The sequence below is a fragment of the Quercus suber genome, unplaced genomic scaffold, assembly GCF_002906115.3.
Source record: "Quercus suber isolate HL8 unplaced genomic scaffold, Cork oak 2.0 scaffold_54, whole genome shotgun sequence".
Taxonomy (NCBI): Eukaryota; Viridiplantae; Streptophyta; class Magnoliopsida; order Fagales; family Fagaceae; genus Quercus; species Quercus suber.
Genome location: NW_027069519.1, coordinates 976,398 through 1,002,623, shown reverse-complemented (window position 1 = coordinate 1,002,623; position 26,226 = coordinate 976,398). Strand labels below are relative to the sequence as shown.

Sequence of the window (26,226 nt, the reverse complement as noted above, 5' to 3'; positions counted from 1 at the left end):
CTAGGTAGAGAAGAAGCAACCTGGCTTTGTTCAACAGCTATCAGATTTAGTCACTACACCTTTAAAACAGAGCTTCCTTGGAAACCTTATGGAATCAGGCAAGGTTTACCAGATCCAAAAATACAAATGCGGCCAACTCTTATATGTAGCGGAGTATTGAGGTAAGATCAACTGTGGTTTGGTGATAGAACCAGAAGTTCGAGATTCAGGATGGGGGTTGAAAGATTTCAGCTAGGTGATAAATGATATAGTGGAGGTTAAACAGCAAAGCACCAGTCAGCAAGGAAGTCACTCTCATCCATCGCAGGTTTGCCTACCTCCATGGGCTATATCTTGACTATTCGCCAAGTCATAGGGGAGTAGTGTGGGAATGAACAATCAGGGATCAAAGGGAGTAGACTCAAACCACACACCACCCAACAACAAAGCCCATGGCTCTTGGGGAAATGATTATTGAGGTTTGTTATGGAGAGAGAGAGAGGCTTTATTATTGTTATTATTATTATTATTATTATTTTTTATATAAGTAATGATTTGTATTAAAGAAAAGACAGACTTTATGTCAATGATGATGAACACAAAGTATCTAAAAATAACATTACAATAAATCATATAGTAGGTCTACAAGAATATAGAAACTCAATAATAGAAGTGTACTGTGTGAAACCCCGTGCCCGGTACCAATCCAACAGGGTGCAAATCAATAGTGACTGCAAATACTCAAGCAATATCTCGACATCCTCAAAGGTGCGGTGATTCCTTTACTCCCACACTATCCACATGATGCATGCTAGTACAAGATTCCACACGTCTGAGGAGTGTCTCCCAAACCAATTTCTCCAACCAATAAAAGAGATTCTACTGTCAATGGCATTACCAAATGAACCTGAAATGCCTTAAAGACTTCACTCCATAAAGCATAAGCAGCATTGCAATGTAGCAATAGGTGATTTACTGTTTCCCCACTTGCCGACACATGCACCACCAATTAACAAATGAGAATCCCCTCTTAATAAGATTGTCTGTGGAGAGTGGTAGAGAAAGTATAGTAGTATGTGGGGAGAATGGTTCTCTAACACAGTTAATGGGCCTTACGGTGTTTGCCTATGGAGAAATATAAGGAGAGAGGAGTGATTTTTCTCAATTTATTAGTTTTCAGGTAGGTGAAAGTACTTGCGTCAAATTTTGGCATGATATATGGTATGGAGATCAATCTTTGAAGGAGACTTTGCCCGAACTATTTCGTATTGCATGTTATTGGGAAGCTTCAGTGGCAGATCATTTGCAATATCGTAATGGCACTATCCACTAGGATCTAAATTTCATTAGAACAATGCAAGATTTGGAGCTGAAGTCTCTATCTTCATTCATAGATTTAATCTAGGGTGGGTGGTAGTGGAGAGGATAAGCTCTGTCTACTCCATCTAATCATAGGGGGTATGAGGAAACTTTTAGCAATAGATGATTTGAGGAAACACCATATCATGGTCGTAGATTGGTGTTGTATGTGTAAAAATGAGAGGGGACACTATTGATCATTTGCTTCTTAATTGTTCTATAGCTAGAGAGTTATGGACTATGATTCTGAGCCTCTTCTGGGGTTCCAATAAGTCATACTTAAAGGTGTAATGGAGCAGTTAGATTGTTGACAACGCTGGATTGGATGACATCAGAATGTAGAAATCTGGAAGGGAATTCCTCAATGTCAAGTGGTGCATTTGGGGGGAGAACACAATAAGCTTTGAATGGAGGTGTGAAAGATCCATTTATACCTGAAAATTTCATTCCTCAAATAAAAATTTTGAGTGGATGACAATGTCAGGACTATTTTTTTTTTTTTCACATTTAATTGATCATTGTAATTTCTGTGCTTAATTGTAGGTGTACCTATTGTATACTTCCCGTGTACCAGTATTGCACCAGTTTGCGCTTTTTAATAAAATTTATGTGTAAAAAAGAGTTTCTGAGCTTGCCTGACTGAAATACCAAAAGCCTTCCTCCAGTACTCTTCATTGCCATGAAAGCAGCCTAAAGGAGCAAGAAATTGGTATAAATATCAAAATAGTTACAATGTTTGCCATCAAAATCAGCATAACGCTTTCCTCCAGTACACTGCCTGTGTACATGGGGAGCATCCTCTTTTTCATTTCAATAAAAGTTTTAGGGCCCGTTTGGTACATGTGTTTAAACACATGTTTTCAGTTTTTAAACAATATTACACGTATTTTCTTACACTTTTTCACCCACACGTATTTTTAAAAAATACAAACAACGTTACTAGAACACCATTGCCAAGTGGCCCCTTATTACTTGAAAATAAATGTTTGTTACGACATTTTCCTTGTGTATAAATGTGTACCAGTCAAAAAATGCACATTTCATTCAGCACATTGTGTTTATAAAATAAGAACAGAAAGCAGCAAGCATAGAATGTAACAAAACACTTGAATTACTGGGTCAGACACTGTTTCATTACTATCATCCAGATCTCTTCTCATTCACTTCTAAGATTTCCTTCCTAAACACCATATTTGAGTCTAACACTAGCACCTGTAGCATGTCCGTTTAACATAGCAAGCACACTATTCTAAATCCAAGTTGACCAGAATGAAAGAAAAACAGTTACTGAAGCTTGCATCAACTATAGAGCTAACTGTTATATTTACAATATTTTAAATTAGTTATTTGTATAAAGTATATATTTTCTTAAAACTTAAGATGCACTGACGGTTGCAATGTAACATTTTCAAATTCTTGTCCATTTTTCTATTATATCATTTGCAATTTCATTATTTTATTATCTTTACTTTATTTATTTTTTCCAAATATAAATCAACTAAAACTTGCAAACATAAAAGTCAGAATACACTGATTTCCTGTCATAGGCTAAGAAACTAGCATATTGCAATATCTCAGTGTTTGAGTACAACTGTTTGCCACATATGCTTTACAAGAAGATTAGTATCTATAAATGGATCATGGACCCAAAAAGAGCCAAAAGGAGGCTTGGATGAGCATGTTTGGATACTTGTTCATTGCTATTCAAAGCCAAAATAGGCTTCACCGTAGCATATTCATATCTGACTTTATTATGGTTTGAATGGGAATGGCATACTCCATGCTTCATTTGTATATAAACTTGCCTCATATAAATTGACATACCTTGGTGGCAGCACCAAAGGCTGATTCAGCAGTTCTATTTTCCAGAAACATGGTTGGAATGCTCTCCAAAAGTAGCTCTAAATGTTGACGGCACTGAATTCACAAGATAAACAAACAAACTTAGTAAAAACGTGAAATAAAATGACATACCAGTAATTGTAAATAGCTTGCCTCACATCAACATAGTGCATTTAAAAAAAATAAATAAACTTAACAGATAAAAGGCTAACCTCAGAAAGCTGAACAACAACATCAGTTTGCAAAGGAGTATAAACATCTTGTACATCAGGAACAACAAGCATCAGTGGCTGCAAACACATATTGAACATAAAAATCTGTCTCAAACTTTTTCAGTCAGAGCTACCCATAACTACAAAAATTTAGTAAATATACCATATAAGAAACAGAAGTCCAATCAAAATACATTTGAGATAATAAATAAAAAGTTTGCTACATTTTGTCATAATGGCAAATAATGATATGGACTAACTATATATATATAAAAAAACTGAAATAAAGCCTAGGTCCCCTACTTCAAGCCCATCAATCTCCCTCATGGTACTACAATTATAATAATCCAAAAGGCAGAAAAGATGCCCAACCAACAGACACAAACAACACCCTGAAATGCCTCATCAATGCATCAGCATTCTTTCAATCTTAGCCACTTGCCAATATACAATATAACAGAAGGCTTTCTAATTTCAAAGACTGCAAACCAATTTCTTCACGAGCAACAATAGTACAATAGTGTCACTATGCAGCTTCACTTCGTTTTGTGCCCATTCTACTTTAGAACCATTTTCTAACTTTTTTTGATAGGTAAATAAGGTAATAATAAGTGTGTAAGAACATTTCTCTAACTTACCAGTCATTCTTTTACAATTTGAGGGAAGGTTTTTAGTCACTATGCAGCTTCACCTCCCCTAAAATGTGTGATTATTTCTCTCTCTACCCATGAAAAATAAAAAACAAAAAAAATGCTTCTTAAATGATTCATCTAGCTAGCAGCAGAGACAGGAAGGCCGGGAAGGGGGAGGGGGGAGGAGGGGTGTGGGGCAGAAAAAGGTTCAGAAGGATGTCTAAGTTCAAAGACTGCAAACCAATCTCTTCACAGGCAACAATAGTTCAATAGAGTCACTAAGCAGCTTCACCTCCTTTCATGCCCATTCTACTTTGGAACCTTTTTTCTAACTTGCCAGTCATTCTTTTACAATTTGAGAGAACATTCAGAGTGTCACTATCTGGCTTCCTCTCCTCCCCTTTAATGTGTAATTATTTCTCTCTCCACTGGTGAAAAAAAAAAAAAGAAAAAAAGAAAACAAACAAACAAATACATCTCAAAATGATTCACCTAGGCCCTAGCGACGCACATGTTGAACAACATTAATTTATGCCACAACAAATTTAAATAAAGGATAACAAAAAGAAGTACAAACAAGGACACCAACACTGACAAGGGACATATATATTAATTACTTAATATCTATTTTTATGTATATTGAATATATTTTTATGCATATCTAAATTTAATTTAGGTTCTAGAATAAGTAAGTAACAACCATCAAAATGTTTTAAAACAGAAATTAATTTAAAAACAATAATAACCTTGTTTTAATAAAGAGAAATTAAAATAAAGAAAAAGTAAAGAGCAATGACATTTTAATGACAGTATTGAAAATAAAAGAAGAAAGAAAAAAGAAATTAGAACAAATTATCCTAGTCAAAAGGATAAGGATAATAACGTTTCAAAATATAAAAGAAAAAAATTAAGTAGCCATTAGGGAGGGCTGGTAAAATTGGTAATGCCTTGGACACAACTTTTTTTACAACAAATTTCACAATTACTGAAGTGGTTGACTGTGACGGTGTACATAACTAACGCTTATGGACCTCAAGCGCATAAAACACAGAGAAGCAAGAGATCGCCAGAGAGAGAGAGCACCAATGAGCTTTGAGCAATCATCGTACTGCTTGATCATCAGTTTTGACCCATTTTCCGTTCACTCACTCACTCTCTCTCTCTCTCTCTCTCTCTCTCGATAGGTAATCAGAAAACTATTATTAAAGAGTAAATAAGGAAAAGTACAAGTTGTTCATGATGATGAACAACAAAAAGACATAAACTCAAAGAGAGAAAAACAATCAGTAAAACCCCAACAACAAGACCACTCCAAAAGACTACGTTGGCATAAAACCTTTAACTCATCCAATGTCTTCTCATTGTCCTCAAAGGAACGACAATTTCGTTCCAACAACACAATCCACATTAAGCGCCCTGGAACCAAATTCCAAATGTTCGAATTATGCTTCCCAAGCCACTAATGCCAACAAGATAACAAACCCGCCACCAATCTTGGCATAACCCAATGAATACCAAAAGCCTGAAGCATAAAAGTCCATAAGGAATGAGTAACAGGAAGATGAAGAAGAAGGTGGTCTACTAACTCCCCATCACAACAACACATACAACACCAATTAGCCAAAGGGTGACCCTTAAGCATTAGATTATCCAAACTGAGTATCCGACCATGTGAAGCTGTCCACAAAAAGAATGCCACGCGCTTAGGAATCTTTGGTTTCCAAACACCCTTCCAAGGAAACAAAGAATTCGAAGTACCCCGAATCACATGATAGTAAGACCAGTCGTCAAACTTACCATCACCTTTCAACCGCCAACAAAGAGTATCTCTCCTATCACCCTGAGGAATACGAGTTTGGATAAGCTGAAGTAGAGAATAAAATGCAGCTAGCTCCCAATCTTCAAAAGCTCTAGAAAACCTTAAATCCCACACTCTACCAATACCCCCTTCCGAAATCCACAAAACCTTAGAGATACAAGCATCCTTGACCGCTAAACACACATAGAGCTCAGGATAGAGATCTTTTAGAGTACTATCACCAATCCACCTATCAGGCCAAAAGCGGATACAAGTGCCTTCACCCACTACAAAAGAAAGATGCTTAGAAAAGCTCTCCCACCCTTCATTAATGCTTCTCCATAGGCCACACCCATGAGTCCTCCTGCAAACTTTAGTACTCCACCCCCCTTGACCCTCACCATATTTTGTGGAGATAACTTGACGCTAGCGATGGGTAACTTCATGACCATATCTCCACAGCCATTTTCCTAATAAAGCTTGATTAAATGATACCACACTTCTTATCCCCAAACCACCCATCTCAACGGGTAAACACACATTTTCCCAAGTCACCTAAGGATATTTGAAACTCCCTTCATAAGACCCCCAAAGAAAATTCATTTGAATATTTTCCAATCTAGCAGCCATAGCTTTAGGAATAGTAAAAAGAGATAAAAAGTACGTTGGGAGACTTGACTCTCTCTCTCTCTCTCTCTCAGAAAAAAAAAAATTCATTAGTTGCCATGTTGAGACTATGTCATGAACATGTTTCTGCTGCATCTTGACCATGGGTCTGCATTGTGTCTTGACCATGTTTGAAATAAAAAATTAATGTTAACTTTTCAGCACTATATAGAAATGCATGCAGCTGCGTCCTCGACATGTGGTGACACATTGGCAATCTTGTCATGTTCGTGCTTTTTAGGGATAGAACTATCCCCTATAAAGTTATAAAAAGAAACCAATGAGCTCTAACTCAAATGGAACCTCTTCTACTTGTAAGAGTAAGGAGGAGAATAAAGTTGTAGGTTCAAGACCCATTGGCTGCGTTTAAAAAAAAAGACATACATCCTTCTTTTTTGGATAAGTAACATTTACATCATTTCCTCAACATTCAAATAATATAACTAGATATTTGTCAAAATCCATCATTGAAACTCAAATGCACTTTACAATGTTAGAAAGTCCTCATGTTGTTCCAAACTTAAGATTGTCAAAAGCAAATCGACTAAACAAAGTAAGCTTTGCCAAGGGTAATGGGGTTGTAAGGAAGAAGGAAATAGATGGCTTTATGGTGTTTGTAGACTGAATGTATATTATCTATGAACAGTACCATAAGAAAGAGAAGAGAAAAGGAGAAAATATCACAGGAAGGTTAACATACCTCAATGCTCAAAAAACTCAATATTTTTATTAATCAATTCCATCTCTTCTTTGAGTACATTGAACACAAATATATATCAGTGCTCTTTCTTGTATTAGTAGTATTAGATGTTTGTTTGGTAATATGATATCAAACCACAGTTTTTCAAAATACCACTTTTAAAACTTCACTTTTCTAGGTATATCTTTTATAAACAACCCTATTTTAAAAAACCTGATAGAAGATTGACTTAGACTCAAAGAAAATAAACCTAAGATATTTACGATTTCCTATAAAATTCAAGACTCAACTTAATTACTAAATACCCTTAATTCACGGGGATTGCTGAAATTACAAATCTTCCTCCTATATACAAAATTAACCATAACTAATAAATTTAAAACCCAAATAAAAAACCGTTTTATCTCTAAAACACAAATAACTAGACCTTTAAAACCATACAAATTATACTTTAATTGGACTTCAAATGTGGGCCCCACAAAAGAAACCTTGACTAGACAAATTTGTGAAATGGTAGCAAGTTAATCTTCGATGGCTGCATTATTAGGAGTGCTAGTCTTTCTAGGAAAGGGATTGGCAATAACCTGTATAAAGGCTTTTGTATAGTCAATAAAATAGATGGAGAGATTGAATTTAATGAATTTTTTTTTTGATAAATAATGAAATTGTATTGAACCAAAATATAGTCACCTAAGTATATAGGATGTATACAATTGGGGACCAAAAACAGTCAAGCATTTAAAAATTACAATCATCTATCAAATCACAAACTGAAAATAAAGAGTGACTTCTGACAGCTGACATCCAATCCAATCAAGTTCTAAATAAAAAAAAATTCTGATCCGGTAAAGTCCTCTCTAAGTCCTCAAAACTCCAATTATTCCTCGCTTGCCAAATACACCACATCAAATGATGAGGGTCTGCCTTCCAAATATCACCCTTACAATGATGCCCAAACTTCCAAATATCCATTACAATGATGCCTAAACTTTCCTTGCCAACAAGCTAATAGATCAACTATAGTCCTCAACATCACCCAATGGATATCAAATATGACAAAAACCATATATCATAACTCAATAGCCATAGGACAATGAAGTGACGGATGGTCTACTGACTTCCCCACTTCCTTTGCACCTAAAACACTAGCTCCAAATCCAAACATTCCTTTTCGTAAATTATCCACCGTCAGAATTTTCCCCAAAGTTGCAGTCCAGACAAGAAAGCAACTCTAGATGGGACCTTTGGAAACTTCATAACAGTTGCCACATAAGCCTTCTTATCACGATTGATTCTGAATAACTCTAGAAAATACATCTTTAAGGGGCTCTCCCTACACCACAGGTCATGCCAAAACTTCAGTCCAGACCCATCCCTAACCTCAAACTAAATGTATTGTGAAAAATTAGGCCAACCACATCTTATAGTCTTCCACAGACTCACTCCATGTGGACCTGTAACAGAATTAGAGCACCAGCCAGCTCCCTCACAGCCATACTTAACCCCTATCACCCTCGTCCACAATGCCTCTTTCTCAATTCCAAATCTCCACAACCATTTTCCCAACAAAACTTCATTAAAACATCACAAACTCCTAATAGCCAAACCCCCATACTGTAAAGGAGCACAAATATTTAGACCACTTGACCAAATGAAATTTGGACTCATCCCCAAACCACTCCAAAGAAAGCTCTGTTGAAGCCCTAACAGGGATAGGAAATAATGACAAGCAATAAGTCAGTAAATTGTATAGAGTGTAATCATTTATATCTCTCTCTAATTTAGAGAGAGATATAAATGATTCCATCCAGCTAACCTCCTCTCTACCTTCTCAAGAATTGGATTCTAAATCGTCTTCTCTTTGAATTTAGCACCCAAAGGGAAACCTAAATATTTGATTGGGAGCAAACCTTGCTTACACCCTAGAACATCAACCAACTCCCCTATATTTGGAACCACATCCACATTCAACTGCCTTCTACTTCCTTAATGTGATTGCCTAGGGAAACTAGGTGTGATTGCCTAGGGTTTATCTTTCTTTGCTTTTCATTCTATTTACTGTTTGACACCAACAGCCATCAAATTCAATCAAAATCCAATCCCTTTATTGCCTATACCAACCTAACCCCCTTAAAAATCAAACCCCATTTGAGAACCCTTCAACATGTCATCAAGAATCCTAATTTAGCGCTGAATTTCTAAAGATCCTATATCAAAATTGGTATTAGAGCCCATTAAAGCTTCTATCTTGTATCATCCCCCCCCCCCCTAATGCAGTCCCAAAAATCAAAATAAATGCATACAGATTATGGTGCAAAATAATTATTCATTGCAGTATGCATGGATATATAGTTGATTGCAACCACAATTTTTTTTTTTTTAATATACCAAGCAGATATAATGGGTGTGCCGTCTTCTCTTCATAAAATCATTTAAGTTCAATACAAAGATAAAGCCTTTTTTATAAGTACAAAAGAAATAATTTTTTATCACAAAAATGAAACAAAAATATTAATTTGCAACCCATTAACTGAAGTTTTGGAAGGCTTGCAACTACATTATTAACCTGCTGTAATGCACGCTTCAAATTGTAAAAATGGATTGTTGAGTCAAATGTTGCAATTCCCACCATTGTTCGAGGACCTTCCTGCAACAACAAAATCATCAATACACCAATTATCAATCAATAAATAAATGAACAAATACAGTAGTCAGAAAAATTTTCTTCTATTTTACAATTGTATGAATAAACTTCAATTAAAGCAAACCAAAAGAGAATGATAGATTCTTGGAACGACTACAAATAACACTCAACGATATCTGCCAAGACTTCACCAATAAGGGGTAGAAAAGTCTCACAAGCAAGAAGATACATTTTCAATAGTATATGATATTATATAGTAACATGAGAACATTACAAGCTAGAGGGATAAGCTCCCATTATTTTCCTTATTGACTGTATCAATCAGACAATCAAAATGTGGTGCAAGAATTGATTGAACATAAAAAAAAGTCGACAGACATACAACTAAGGCAAAGACGACCCTTCAACAAATATATATATATATAAGTAAAATGGTTTTATTTCAAAAAAATTATCTCATGAACCATACAAAGCACAAGATAGTCTAAAGAATTATATCCTAAGAATTACAATTAAGGGATACTGAATTAGTGAACTCAGTGTGGAACCATTGTTGCTAAAACCCAGAACAACCTACGATTCACTAAGTAATCTAAGAAATGAAAGCCTCAACTGTGCTTCTAAACATTCCACATCTTTGAAGGTGCAAGAATTCCTCTCACGCCACAAAAGCTACATCAGGCACAAAAGAGCTAATTTCCACAGGGCAGACAACTGTTTACCAAAACAATTCATTCTCCCAACCGGTAAATCAAATACTCTATGTTGCAACACCCAATTAACTCCAAAAAAACAAAATACACAGCCCACAACACAGGCAAAATTACAAGGAAGCAACGAATGATCCACCGACTGCCCATTACACATTACACATAAACAGCATCAATCTACTAGTGTGATTCCTCTCTTTCTAAGAATATCATTAGTCAAAATCTTCCCCCAAGACTTTTGTTTTTATAAGAAACAGACTTCATTGCAATGAAACCCATCATGATCAACACAAAGCACAAAATAGCCAAAAGAATTGCTATCAAAGAATTACAAGCAGAATGAAATTGAATTAGCAAATTCTATTAGGATACCACTGTCATTGAGACCCATGACAGTGGACCATCAACAGGGTAATCTGAGAAAAGAAAGCTACAACTGCACTTCTGAGATTTCCACATCTTCATAAGGGCAAAAGTTTTTCCCCCTTCACAAAAGCCACATCAGACACAAAGGAGCTAAATTCCACACAACAGAAGAATGCTTCTCAAACCAATTCCACCAACGAACTTGCAGATCAATCACTCTATGCAACATCACCCAGTTTTCTCCAAAGATGCCAAAAACATAGCCCCACAGTACATAAGCAAAATCACAGTGCAGTAACAGAAATCCACCAACTCTCCACTACATCTACACATGTAGCACCAATCAACCAAAGTGATACACTTTTTTTTGAGGTTATCATTGGTTAGAATTGTCCCCTGTGCTACAGTCCACACACACACACACAAAAAAAAAAAAAAAAAAAAAAAAAAAAAAAAAAAAAAAAGGAGCTACTCGCTATAGTGTTTTGGTACACCAAATTCCTATTCAGGGAAAAGAAATCTCCCTTGGGCCGCCTCACAACAAACCATAGAAGACAGAACATCAAACACCCAAATGCCTCTCAAACACCATCACAATCCATCTGGACCCTCACTACATGGAAGCACCACAATAATGACTTGATACACCTCTAAAATCATTTTGGACCTCTAAGACAACTAAGAAAAGATATATACAGTCTGATCTAATTTTAGCAAGTGAAAATTCATAGAGAAATTCCACATTACATTATTTTAAGGCTAAAAGCAAGCAATGATTTTATTGAGTTTAAGCAGGGTAAGTATTCAGCTCAAGAAAAAAGATAGAAGTACTCGTATTCTTATAATGTCTGGAAAGACAAGAATGACCTATTGGAAATGGTAAAATGGCAGCAATAGGAGAAATTATAGAGTCCTCTAGTGGACAAGTGATGTGGTCCACCATTCCGCTAAAAAACTTTCACTTGTTTAAAATTGCTGAGTCAGTAATTAATTTCTGTTTAAAAAAATTTTCTAACTAACAATTCTAAACAAGTGAAAGTTTTTTAGTGGAATGGTGGACCACATCACTTGTCCACCATGTGTATCTTATAATTTCTCCAGCAATAGGCTTATTTTGGACTTTCTTTATATGACTACCACCACAGAAGCTTTCGAATAACTAGCTTCTCCATGTTAACATCTTAATTTTCAAATACTTTTAAACTATTTTATATTGAATTAAACACTTTTTATTTGCATCATTTAAAATTCCCAGCTATATACTTCCCTTCATTGTTTGGGATTCTCAATTATATATTATACTTCATTGTTCATGACATGTGCTTCTTCCATTTTAGTTTCCCATTTTGTAGCCAGTAGGAACCCGTTGGCAGTGAATGCAGACCCAGTAGGAGCCATTTCTTTTACAAATTACAAATAAAAAAAAATTCCTACATTTGGTTCTCTCCCTTTCTCTCACATTATAGACCTGTCTCAGATTTAATCAGCTCGTGTGCATTAATCATGTGCCCATGCACTAAAGGATCAACTTGATGCTGCTCCCAATCACAAGACTGTGGTTGCAGCTGATGGTAATGGAGGAGGATGTTAGCAAATAGCATCCTTTCCCTATGCAAACCAAAATAACCAATGCCCTAAAACTTTCAATCTCAGAAGCATTCTTTCCTTGTTTATATGTTTATCTTTAAAACTTATGGTTTGGTACCACAGTACCACTATATACTGCCTTGTTATTTTCTAGATTGACTTTGTAAAGTATATGATATACTTTACTTCATTTTTCATACTTTATCTATGAACCAAGTTTTTCTGTCTTTCATGTCAATTCCAAAAGTTGTTCTATAATTTACGCTTGTAGGTTTGCCAACTTTTTGCAGCTGGAGAAATTAAAATGAAATAACTGTTAACATTGAAAATTTATCGAACATATAATTGAAGATCTGAAGTAAAAAATAAAAGAACTGCAAAATCTGTTGGTTCATTTTATAATAAGTGTCAATCATCAAGACTTATTGTTGTCAATTAATTTTACGCCAATGTTTTGTATCAAGTTTTCTTTTCTTTTTTTTGGGGGGGGGGGGGGGTGGGGGGAGAAACAAACTAATTGCTAAACACACACACTTTAATTACACTCGTTCACCAAGCTCAAACACATTACTTAACCCAAAGTACCACTACAAAATAGAGATTTGGAAACTATATGTTGGACAACCATGCACAATGGGAGTTAAAAGAAGTTCAAAAGTCTATAAAAGAGAACATTCACTGCTTTCACGACCCAATTGCTTTAGGGAATTGGAGTTCAAACAGGACCTGGCATACGAAATCACAATTTGATAGCATTATCTTCGCTTCAACAGTGCCATTGTGAACATGCTTTGAATAAATTGAAGTGGATTTCTTAGCAAGTTAGCAAGATAAGTTTGGTAGATAAAGAAATGTAGTGATTTGGAGCTAGATCCCAATTGTTTCATGTGGGGTATGTGGCAGCAGAGGAATTCCAGGAATATGAAGGATGTGAAATATGTGTACATGATCTGAAGCTTTTATTCCTCAATACTTTATTTGAGTGGAAAAATGCTTCGGGTTTGTTCTTTTTTGCTATTCTTCCTGAGATGCTTGGGAGTTTTACTTTTAGTTCTTAATGTTGGTGTCACTTTTGTATACATCCTGTGTACATAGGTGCCGTCCCTTTTGCATTTAATTAATGAAATATTTACTTATCAAAAAAATATATTGAAGTGGTTCCAGAGTGGTCTGCGCTAAACGTAAGGTGTATGTGAAAGGATATTATGTTAAAAATGAATTGGTTGATTGCATTATTATAATCAAATGCACATTCAGAAAACAGACAAAAAACTTTTAACCCAGATTTTTTTTCCTTTGAAAAATAAAATAGACATAAAACTCACAGGAAGGTCAGCAATAACTTGATTGATTGCACCACAAGCGGCAGCAGTTGCACCAGTTTGAATGGCATTCATGGATACATCGATGAGGAAAAAATACACAGCTGGCATTGGATCACGCACCTGGAATCAAATAAAAGGAAAAATAAAGTTCTAATGGAAATTACTTGTAATTAAAAAAAAAAAAAAAGTTATAATGTAAATTCCCCAAGGTCTAGACACAGGCACTGTTACACATATTATTTGACATCTGTTACATGTGTTCTTTAATATGATGTTTTGAACACATAAACCAGTGTTCTTTTTGCATGTACAAAAGACTCAGTGGATAAAAATTGTGCAATACCAAGAAAAACAATATATAAAGGGAAGAGAAGAGAACCATGATAGATCAACTTTTATAAAATCTTCCTTTTACTATAAACTAAGGTGGTGTGCAATTGAAACATAAAAAAGGCACACTTACAAGTTACAAGCACCTGACATGCTGATCAGAATGTTCAACAAGAAGAAAAATAAACTGGATAGAGAAAGTTAAAATCAGCTACTTCTTCATGTTAATTCAGCAGATCATAAATATTAACTAACCATGTATTCCCTTGAAGCAACAAACTCAACTGTTCCTCTACACAGTTCAGGCCTTTCATCAGCATCTCTACGCCTACCATCTGGACCTAGATTGCAGTGGTACTCACGGGGAGTTTCATCAGTAAATCCTACAAAAGAAAGGGCACATGTGACATGCCATAAAGATATGACCATATTGACTGTTGATCATGTGATAAAGGCAAACTACAGCCAAAATCATACGACATTGACAGCAATGAATAATGAGATTGACTTGATTATATAGGGTCTTTCTGGATGCTAAAGACTACATCAATGTTTTTTTTTTTTCAATAAATCAAAGACTAAATCAATGTCAAATTGCTGAACACCCATGAGGCTATCATGGTTAGCATAGACCATAACTAAGACTCTGTTACATTTTGATAACTCATAATATAAATAATGTCTATCAATTCCAATAACTTCCACATAGTTTTAACAGAGAATAAAACAAGCAAAGGACAGTTTCTCCATGGAAGAATGTGAGCTATGTCAGGAAGAAAAAAAACTGACTAAAAAAAGAAAAACAAAACATAAGAGTTCTCATTTTCCTTTTCCAGAAGCTGGTAATAGGGGGAGAAGGTGAAGATGTTCCCCAGTGTTGAGGATAGATTCTAGATTATATAAGATATAAACAAGCAAACAGAATAATAATTATCATTCTACGAAAAACAAAACAATACAGTAATAATTTATACTGACCACAAAAATTGCAGATGAACCGCCTTCCCTGATCAATGAACTTCATGAAAGGATTTATATAGCCTTTGCAACGAGAACATCGAACAGGACCACTTTCCCCAAAATCCACAACCTATAAAAGTTTCATGTTATTGAAAACTAGATAAATGTTTAGACTTTTATTTGCTGGAATTTAATGATACCCAAATTAGATAGAAGTGTGGCATAGTTTACAAACGCTACTACATAGATATGAGAGATTCCAGATACTTGAAAAATATTATGATGTTCATTTCCCTTGTATGAAAACAGAATAATTTAGTGGAATAGAAAGAAAATATGAAACACTTAGCGCGCACACACATTTGTGTAAAGTAGTCAGGTCCACTTTTATCCTACATCAAAGTTCTCAGATCTACATTTCAAAACATGATGGCAAACAGTGAACCAGGTCAACATTTTCTCTACAGCAATGGACATCACAAACCTACAAGAACCACCTGATAATTAATTTGTGCAAGAGATTACATCAACAGAATGTATAAAATATTCACAAGCTTCATCAAACAAGTCAGGCTTCCTTTGTCCCTTAGTAACTGCTTTCCACAAACAATTAAACCTAAAGTAAATGCATAAAAATACAACAAAAGTACTTACCAAGAAATTTCTTGTATACTTACTGTCTACTAGGGATACACCATTTTATTTGTATTACTTAGTTAAAAAAGTACCTATCGAAGAAGAAGAAGAAGATAAAAGTACAGAAAGTTTAACATAGAAATAATCATTCATTACTTGGACAGTCTCCTCAGATGGATGAGGAATGGCCAATGGTTGGACCATCAGAGCCAACTGCATCCCTGATGTTGTCAAAAGATCATCAGTGCATGGAATCTGAAATGTCAAGAAAAAAATCAATAATAGTACAAAATAATGATAATGCCCATGAGATAGACATCCTATAGTCTGCTAAAATATTTATTCATGAAAAAAAACACAATTGCCAATCTATCTCGTTAATTGATTGATAACAACCTGATTGATGGTACACCTCATGTATCGTGGACTGCAATTCCCAGTGTCTCTAACAATGTAATCACTTGTAGCAGGCTTTACAAAAAGGCAAAAAGAAAAACATGAAATTAGAATAGAAACAAAAAGTCAGAAGAAAAGAAAAAATCAACAATGTATAGTCCTATAGATGTCAGTTTAAATGACCTTATAAGATGAATGTATAGAAGCAACACAAGTTAAATAACGGGAACAAAAAAAACTATGAAATACAAAAAGCAAGAAGGAAATAGAGTTCATGCTCCAACAAAAATATTACCGGAGGAGGATTGGCCTGATTGCCTTGACGAGTTTCATGCAAGATCACTGAGGAACCTGGAATGGGCCGAGGAATTTGGTTGGGATCAATCTTTGAAGCCCCCGCCACAGGTGATCCAGTTTGACCCACAGCAGGTGATACAGAGGTCATAGACCAATTTGGTAGTGGTGGGGGCATTCCAAACATTCTAGGTGGTTGTGGAGAACCAGTAATTGGTTGAGGTGGAGCCCCCTAAAGCAATTAAAAAAAAAAATTAAATCGAGATCATTAGGTTTATTGAGAAGCATAGAATCTCATGAAATATTACTTCAATAGAACCATAATTTTTGAACCTAAAGCCTACAAAATTGAACCCTAAGCCTTTTACTACCTATGCCAAGGAAAAAGGGCCTCAAGCCATATACCCAACTCACAAATCACCTGACAGAGCAAATATAAGCAAAAGTTAACAATTTTAGCATTGCAGGCCTTTTAAGTAGATAGCACTATCTTGAATGTACATTTAAGTTCAATCTTACATGAAAAACGAACTCCTGCTTCCCTAATTAATAATAAGCAGTAAAATAGCACCTGAAAATGAAATCCTAGCCATAAAAAATTTCTCCATCAATGAAAATTAAAAAATCAATTTTGGCATTGCATGCCTTCTTGGGCTTTGCCCTTCTTTTCTTTTAATAAAATTCTTATTACCAATCCAAAAAAAAAAAAAACTATAAGACATCAACAATAATAAACTTCTAAGCTCACCTGCCCAGGTTGCAAGGGCCATGTGGGCTGGCCATAAGGATAACCAGCAGTAGGTGGCTGTCTGGCTTGTGGTGCTGCTGAAAATGGTGATGCTGGGTGCACTGGAGGAGCTCTGATCCGTGAACTGCCCATAAGGGGACGAGAAGTTGTGGCTGGAGGCTGAGGCTGAGCTCGAGCCATTGCCATTGCCATTGCCATTGTTGGTGGAGGCCTGACAGGGGGTTGTGGTGCACTGCCAAGTGGAGGAAACCACTGTCCACCCGGCAATGCCCCTGAGGCAAACACCGGCTGCCCGTTACTCGCCAAACCACCTGATGCACTCGAAACAAAAGGAGGTGGGCGTGCACCCGGTGGTGGAACAATCGAAGGGGAGGGAGCTCTAGGCGTAGGGTGACTAAAAGTAAGTGGAACTGGGGGTCCTGATGGAGGTCGTGGTTGGGTGGCCTGTCTAGGAAATGGCGTCCCGGGCAAAGGGGAGGGAGCTCTAGGGGCAGCAGAATTGAAATTCAAATTGTGCATATTATCGGCTAATGAATTGGGATTAGCCCGAAAATTAGGGGTGGTTGTGATGATGGAGGATTATTGGCATTGCTGGCAGGTCTAGGTGCCCCAGGAGGCACATGAGATGCCATTGATCAATCAAAACAAAACCCAGAACCCCTTTTTGTTTGTTGTTGTTCTTCTTCAATGAACCCTTGTGTAAATTTGAGCAGTGAATGTTCGGAAATATATATCCACAAATAACAGTGATAATAATAACAACGATAAAACTAAACTAAGCTTTCAGAAATGGAGCAAAGATTAGAGAAAGAAAGCAAACGTGTAGAGCATAAATTTTAAGTTTTTTAGGAGTGAAACCTGCGATCGGAGATGGTTGGAATGGTAGGATTGTATAAAATCTGCGAACTGTGCTGACTGTCTCTGATTAGACACAGAGTATTCTATTCAGTAGTAGTGGGCGTGTACCCAAAAAAAGACATTATATACTTTGGACTTTGGACTTTGGACTTTGGAGTGACTACAGTAATGTCGTACTGTTGTGTGCAACGAGACAAAATGAACATAAATTCTTACAAATTGCATATGGAACGTTTTAAAAATGAGCCGTTTGGAACGTTTCGTTTCGGGTTTTTTTTTTTAAGAAAATAATACTAAAACTCAAACTATTTTGTTAGTTAGCACACTTTTAAAACTATTTAGCTATCTAACAACGAGAGAGAGAGAGAGTCTCGATTTTTCCATCGCAGAAGCAACTGAGATGGACAAATCGTCCACGTCGGCATGCAAATCGAGCCCTTTAGCTTTGATTTCTGGTTTACTGAAATCGAGTCTTTTGGACTCGAGTTTGATTAAATGAAATCCGAGCCTAACAAACTTGATTTATATGTGGGTCCCACTGGTGCCTTTTTCATGCTTTTTGGCCACATGCATACTGAACTCGAGCCCTTTAGACTCAATTTCTATTTAATGGAAACCGAGTCTAAAGAACTCGATTTCTATGAATGGTGACCAACCCCTCTACGTGTAACATGTGGGTCCTAGCGGTGCCTCTCCCCCCCCCCCCTTAGCTGTCCCTCTCACTCAATCACACTCACACACTCTCTCCTTCAGCTTCAACAGCTCTCACACTCTCCTTCACAACTCTCCTCATCTCTCACACTCTCTCACACAACAATCACTTCAACAAAATTAATCCAATCTCACAACACTCTCTCACAGGTAATATTTTATATAAATTTGTACTTGAGTTATGTTATATATTTATTGTGTTATGTTATATATTGGGAATTTTTTTTTGTTAGTTTATGATTATTTGCTAGGTTTAAAAAAATTAATATTGTGATTAATTATTGGGAATATTTAGTGCTAATGCTAATTCGATTAATGTTATTACAACATATTGGGAATTTTTATTTTTATTTTTGTTAGTGTGAATATTGTGATTAATTATTTGCTAGGTTTTAAAAAAAATAATAATATTGTGATTAAGTATTGGGAATATGTAGTACTAAGGCTAATTCGATTAATGTTATTACAACATATTGGAAATATTTGTTTATCTTTTTTGTTGGTGTAAATATTGTGATTAATTATTTGCTAGGTTTTAAAAAAAATTAATATTGTGATTAATTATTGGGAATATTTAGTACTTGAGAGCCATTCATTGATTTCGGGAAAGCAAACTAACTTTAAACTCAAAAATTTTGTTTCACATTCTATTCCCCAATGCAGGTGCTTCTCCAAACACTGGTGATTGATTCTTGTTGTAAGTGCAACGAAAAGACCCGGAAATAACGAATAATGAAATAATTCAAATATTGACATTTTGTACTCTTTTTTTTTTTTGTTTGTTCAGTGAGATTATAACTCAAAGTCTTTACTTTAAACAACCAATGACCAAAGCAATCAAATACAAAAAAAAAAAAAAAAAAAAAAAAAAAAAAAAAAAGAAGAAGAAGAAGAAGATTAAGTTTTTTAGCAACCAAACAAGAAACAAACATTAAAAAACTGATTTTGAGGTTTAGATTGAGGCTAACAATGAAAAACAACAAAATCAATTTAAAAAAAAAAAAAAAAACTGATTTTCGTGTTTACAATTCACGTGAGCACCTTTCAAATTTATGACTTGGTTTTGATCATAGGCTGTTGAATCTTCTGGTTGATGAGGGGTTGGTGATTAAATGTACTCAATGTTTTTTTCTTTTCTTTTTTTGTCATGAAAAAATTCCCAATGATTTATTGCTTAGTTTTGGTAGCACAAATACATGCTCCATTGTCTCAAATGACAATGATAATAATAATAAAAGGAAGAAACCCCATAAACCATATTAGCTCAAGTATCACAAATAAGCAGAGAAACAGGAAAAAGGCGCAACCTTTAAAATGCTATTAATAAACATTATCACAAATAATCAATATGGGACAATAGTATAATAAAAATTTGTCGGTTTTGCCATATTTTCTTAGAACCTAAACACCAAGCAACACTATGGAGAGAGAGAAAGAGAGTCCTTACTTCTGATAGACATGGAGTCCCTACTAGCAGAGCCACCCAAAATAGAGAGATGACAGTGTAAAGTGTCTGAGGGAGAAAGCGATGGAGTGATGGTGAGAGGCGGAGCGACAAAGCAAGGCAGAGTGATAGAGAGAGGCCTCAGAGCGAAGAGTCTTTGAAGTTTGAAGAGTGAGAATGAAGTTTGAAGTGTGGGTGAGTGAATAAGACTAAGATAGACCGTGAAGTTTGAAGAGTGAGAGGGAAAACCCAGTTTGAAGAGTAAGAATGAGAGGGAAAACCCAGTTTGAAAAGCGAGAGGGAGAGACGGTGAAGTTTGAGTGTTTGAGTGATCTATGAGTGTTTTGAGTGATTTGGGACCCACATTACACTTGGAGGGTTGAAGTGAAATCGAGTTCAGAAGACTTGGTTTCCATTTAAACTAAATTGAGTCCAAAGAACTCGAGTTCTGTGCCTACGTGGACCAAATGTCCACCTCAGCTGCTTCTGTAGTAGGAAAATTGATTTATAACTCCATAATCGAGTCTCTTGGTCTCGAGTTGTTAGATAGCTAGATAGTTTTGAAAACTTGCTAACTAACAAAATAGTTTGAGTTTTAGTGTTATTTTCAAAAAAAAAAAAAAAAATCCTTTCGTTTCTACTTTCTACTCATAATTTTTTTTTTTTTTTTATGAATACTGATAAATTATGAGTATAGTAACATCACTTTTGTATTGATATATCATTGACATGACACACATATATCATTAACACAAACGTAGGTTCAAACATTAGATGATTATTATTTTTTTAAGAGTGCATTAGAGAATTATATTGGGAAATTTAGATCCCGGTTGACAGAATTAACAAGTTTTAAATCCAAGTTGTTAATTAGATTTATTATAAATAAACCTTGTTCAAACACACAAGCATTAATATCATGTCAATATTATGCAAAGCAGAAAAGTAAATAAGACAAGATATAATGATCCAGGAAATTCAATGAAACAAACTTATTTCACAGTAAAAAACTTGAGGAGAAACCTTCCCGAAAAGCAATTCACTATAGTAAAAAGAAGTTTCAGATTTAGTACAAAACTTTTTTCCCTAGACTTTACAATCCCGTAAATGAACTTATAGCAGAAACCTTTTACTGCTTCAGAACCTTTGAACTCTTCAATATATGAATGCCACTCCTTTGCACGGATCCCAATACGTGACTAAACAATAATGTATAGATCCCAGTACGTGACTAACTCCTTTGCATGAATCCCAGTAGGTGACTAATTTCAGCAACTTGAAGATGTTGTTGGCTACAAAGTTCTTCGCTTCATTAGTAATGAAGATCAAGAAGTACTTGGTTACAAAACCCTAAAGCGTAAAAGATGTAGTAACTTCTTGCAAAGAGAATATGGCACTAGGTCACTTTTTGCATGTGTTCTTTATATGTGATGGCCTTTGAAATAAGCCTTATATATGTCAAGGGTTGTGAGAAAAGAAACCCTACACAAATATACAAGCATAGGCCGAAAATCAGATCTATAAATTATGATTTCATAAGTCTCGACAAATTCAGCTTCTGTCGAGCTTCTATCGAGCTTTTTTCTTAAATCTCAGTAGATACTATTTCTATCGAGGTATATGTTGAGTTTTAATGAACAGCTTTTCTTCACTTGTTTCTTGGTCCAATCTTTATGGCTTTAATACTTGACTTGAACTCTTGTTTCTTGAGATACTAAACTCATCTTAGATCTACCAAATTACAAGTAAAGTGCATTTTGTTAAATGATTAGCCAATTACATAAAATATGTCCTTAACAAATTAAATTGGTTATATACTTCCTTCTCCAAAAAAAATGGTTATATTCTTTTGGAATAAAAAAAAATGGTACTAGGACTTAGGTAATGGGTTTATTGATCTAGATGTAACATAAATACAGAAACTCTAAGTTCAATCTATTATCTATGAAGCACGGGTGCGTTCTGAGACTCGGGTGCGGGTGCGGGTGTGAGACTCGGCAATTTTTGAAAAAGGCAAGTGCGGGTGCAGCGGGACTTGGCAATTAAAAAATTATTAAAAATATTTTTATTTAAAATTTTAATATATTGCTAAGCATACTTTTTCACATTATATAAACATATACCAAATTTAAGAGTAATAGTAGATAATAACTAAAACATTATGTTCATAAATTAAAATACAACCCACAAGATTGAAACTAAAACATTCCATGATGTTCGGAAAATAGAATACAACTCACAAGTTTGAAACTAAAACAAAATAAAAAAAAAATAATCAACAAGACAATCAAACACCAACATCATCATCCTCAAGATCAATAGCTTCACTTCGAACTTCACTTTCACTAGTAGTAGCACTAGTGCTAGTATTCCCAATAACCATGGCCTCAAACTTTGGCTCATCAAGTGTAAAGGCTGCATTCTCAAGAATTCCAACTCCTCCATGTATGTCGCTCTCATTCCAAGAGTCTCCTGCAATATCCCACACCTTTGTTGCTGTATGTACGTACTCCTCACTGCACCTTGACAAGAGTCGAAGATTAGAATGCACATATACCAAATTCTCAGAGCGTGAAGGAGCCATTTTGTTTCTTTTTAAGAAATGAATGAATTTGTATATGCTCCAATTCCTCTTAGCGCATGAGGATGAACAAGGTTGTCCAAGAAGTTAAAAGACAAAGGTTTGAAGAGTTAAAAATGCGAAGCCATGGTATTGCCACCAAACCAAAGGTTGTAAGCCCACATATCTGTCAAGGCATCTGGTGAAAGAAACCCCCCCTCTTGAAAATGTAGCAAACTCAAACTTCACCACATTTAATTCATTCTCATCTTTAAAGTATCGATCCAAACACTTGCTCCTTTCCATAGAAATTTCATGATCCCGATGTGGAGGGATGCGTTTTGGATTCCTCGAAAGCCATTCAATGGAGTAATACCTAATTAAAGATTAAAAAACAAATATAGATGAAACGTGTGTTTTACTAGAAGGGTGAACTAAGGAAAATAGAAAATAAATGTACTTACTTAGGATTTAAGGAATGAGCCAAGCAATGTAGTAGTGTACAATTTTTAGTCCATCGATCAATGAGTATATCATACACCACACCCCAAAATGAGCTATACTAATCATCTTCCAAGCCTTTGTGTCGATATATCACTGCCTTCACCTTCTCTATCATTGAATCCCACATTTCATACACAAGATGAAGACAAGGCTTATCTATGTCGGCTATTCGTAGCATATCATAAATAGGTGCTGTGAATTTAAGGATATAATCAATATTATCCCACCAATGATCACTTAGAATCATATCTTTCACCTTTTGAGCTTTTCCAACATCATCCTCCCTATAAGAAGCCCATTGGTCACTAATAGCCATGGCTTGAAGGCATCTTTTTATTAACTTCAACCTTTTCAGCATTACAACAACCGAAGCAAATCTAGTATCAGCAACTTGGAGCAGTTTTAATGGACAAAATTCATTAAACATTGCCAACCTCATTGAATGGTTCATGATAAAAACATGTATAAAGGATGCATCATCAGTAATACATGTAATCCAACTACATTTCTTATATGAAACTTCATTCTTTTCAGTGTTTTTTATTGCACAAATATTCTTTAAAGCTAGATTGAGAGTGTGGACAACACAGGGTTTCCAAAATATTTTAGGATACTCACCTTCAATAAGAGCTCCAGCAGACTTTATCACACTAGCATTATTAGTAATGACTTAGACAACTTTTTCATGTCCAATCTCTTTTATAACATCCTTTAACACCCCAGCAATATAATGTTTGTCTTTGAACTCACCTGACCCATCAATTGCCTTTATAAACATTGAACCCCCATCTGATACAACCATAATATTAATAAGAGGCCTCCTTTGTGGATCTGACCATCCATCAGAAACTATATTTACACCATTTTCAAGCCAAGAGTCCTTAATTGGTTTCAAAAGTCTTTCAACATGAGCTCTTTCTTTTTGCAAAAGTATTGTTCTCAATGCATTATATCCAGGAGAAAGATAACCTAGAATGCTATGGGTAGCAGCATATGCATAGGAACTACGATAATATGGGTTCCTTGCAAAGTTAAACGGAAGCTCACTGGTGCAAAACATCTTAGCAATTCTGCTATCCAAATTATGTCTAGCATTATTCTGGAATGCTTTCTCCAAAGGAGAATTCATAGTCACCTTCCTCCTCTTACCATCAACCGGATTGTACTATCACTCCCTTCCTGTCTCCGAAATGGAGAAATAGGTATAGGCCCACGGCTTGGGGGAGGTGGGGGTAAGGGAATTTGACTTCTCCATTCTCTCTCTAACTTATCATTCTCAACTTGATCATGCATTTGCTGCATTTCCAGCCTATGGCTCGGTGTCACCTTAGGACATGCTTTAATACCTTTGCTAGGAATTTTTAATAAATGAGCCTTAACCCTATAATAGGATCCCATATAAACTACACCACAATAGTTGCACTTAAAGTATGTGTTTCCACCTGATTTAACAGAAGCATGTGGTTTTTCTATTTTATTCACATACTGCCAAAGAAGAGATTCATCATTTGGCACTTCTTGATTAGATGAAGGTGAAGTTTCTATGCTAGCAACTTCGTCCATTACAAATTCAATAGACTCAATTTAACCTACAAATAATAACTATTAACTAAATTAATTAATAATAAATCAAACTCAAGTTCATAGTTTCACAAATCACAATGAGTAATAAGTAATAACTATTAACTAAATAAAATTAAGATTGAAAAGAAACTAAGATTCACAAATCACAGATTCACAAATCACAAATCACAAATCAAACTAAGAATTTCAGTACTACTTCACCATTATCTTTATATTTAGCTGAGCTTTACCATTAGTTGAATATTTTTATGCTTATCTGAATAAAGCAAAGCTTAAGATATCTATGATTGGCTATTTTTCAACTACAAGTTTAAACTTTTGCTATAAAATCTTGAATGAACTATATCTAAGTGCATTAAGATTGAAAGCTTTATATCAATACCTGAGTTGAGAATGCGTGAGAGAGACCTAAAGTTTGAATGAAGTGTCGAATGGCTAAGTGTCTCACAGGGGAGATGGAGAGCAGAGACAGAAAGGTAGAGAGTAATTCAATGAAGGCAAAGAAAAGCCGAGCACACTGCAGAGAGCACAGAGAGACGAGTGAGAGAGAGCTAAAGTTTGGTAATTGGATGAAGTGAGAATGCATGAGAGAGTTTTAGGGTTTGTTATTAAGTTCAAACGGTGCGTTTTGCACCCTTTTTTTTTTTTTTTTGAATTTCGGCCAGAATCGACCGTTTCGGCGATTTCACTGGTTTCACCCGATACAGCTCGAGTCGGCGCGAATCAGCCCAATTCAGCTCAAATTAGCCCGAGTCTGAGCCGCGTTGGTGTGAGTCGGGGAAAAAAAAACACATGGCAGGACGCGGCCCGACGAGGCACTGACGCACGGGCAGCAGCGTCCCTCGCGCATCGTTGTGTGGCGTCGCGTCGAACGCAGGTGCGGCTCCTATAAAGTCGCGTCCGTGCATCCCAATCTACTATACTATTGGTCCATGAGATTTTTGAAATGTCATTAGAAGCATCACAAGTGAGTTTCCTATTACTATATGTTTGCATCACTTATTAGCAACTTGGCATAAATGTTCATATCTCTTTGCACTAGTGATGGTGAGCTTGTTAGTCCTTTATTTTGTATGGTGATGTTGTTAGACTGGGAATCACCAACATAAACAGAGAGAATAAAATTATGTAACGTGACAATGAATGAGGGGTCCCAATATTTATAGACTACTCATGTCTCTTGAGAAGATATATGTCTATTTACTAAGAGTTGTATCTTATCTAAAAGACACATTACTTCTGTAAATAACTAACTTTAACGCTTAATTAAGGTTGGTGAAGCAACACCATCCACTAAGTGGGTGTTATTATATAGGTGAGGGTGTACCATATTATGGTGTCTATCACTATAGTATACTAACATCTCCCACTTGATCGCGCC

General features: G+C 35.6%; 1 protein-coding gene across 1 annotated transcript in view; it reads right to left on the bottom strand.

The window, feature by feature from the left end:
- The window catches only part of LOC112026174 (protein transport protein SEC24 C), a 29,145-nt gene extending 10,990 nt beyond the window's left edge, over positions 1-18,155 (bottom strand). Inside the window, 12 exon segments of the mRNA XM_065772134.1 lie at positions 1,974-2,028; positions 3,163-3,255; positions 3,393-3,470; positions 9,755-9,835; positions 13,821-13,940; positions 14,406-14,533; positions 15,129-15,240; positions 15,903-16,001; positions 16,143-16,217; positions 16,438-16,668; positions 17,185-17,745; positions 17,748-18,155. Of these exon segments, the coding sequence (XP_065628206.1) occupies positions 1,974-2,028; positions 3,163-3,255; positions 3,393-3,470; positions 9,755-9,835; positions 13,821-13,940; positions 14,406-14,533; positions 15,129-15,240; positions 15,903-16,001; positions 16,143-16,217; positions 16,438-16,668; positions 17,185-17,745; positions 17,748-17,816 (1,702 nt within the window). The 5' untranslated portion in view covers positions 17,817-18,155.
- Between the last annotated feature and the right edge of the window lie 8,071 nt (positions 18,156-26,226).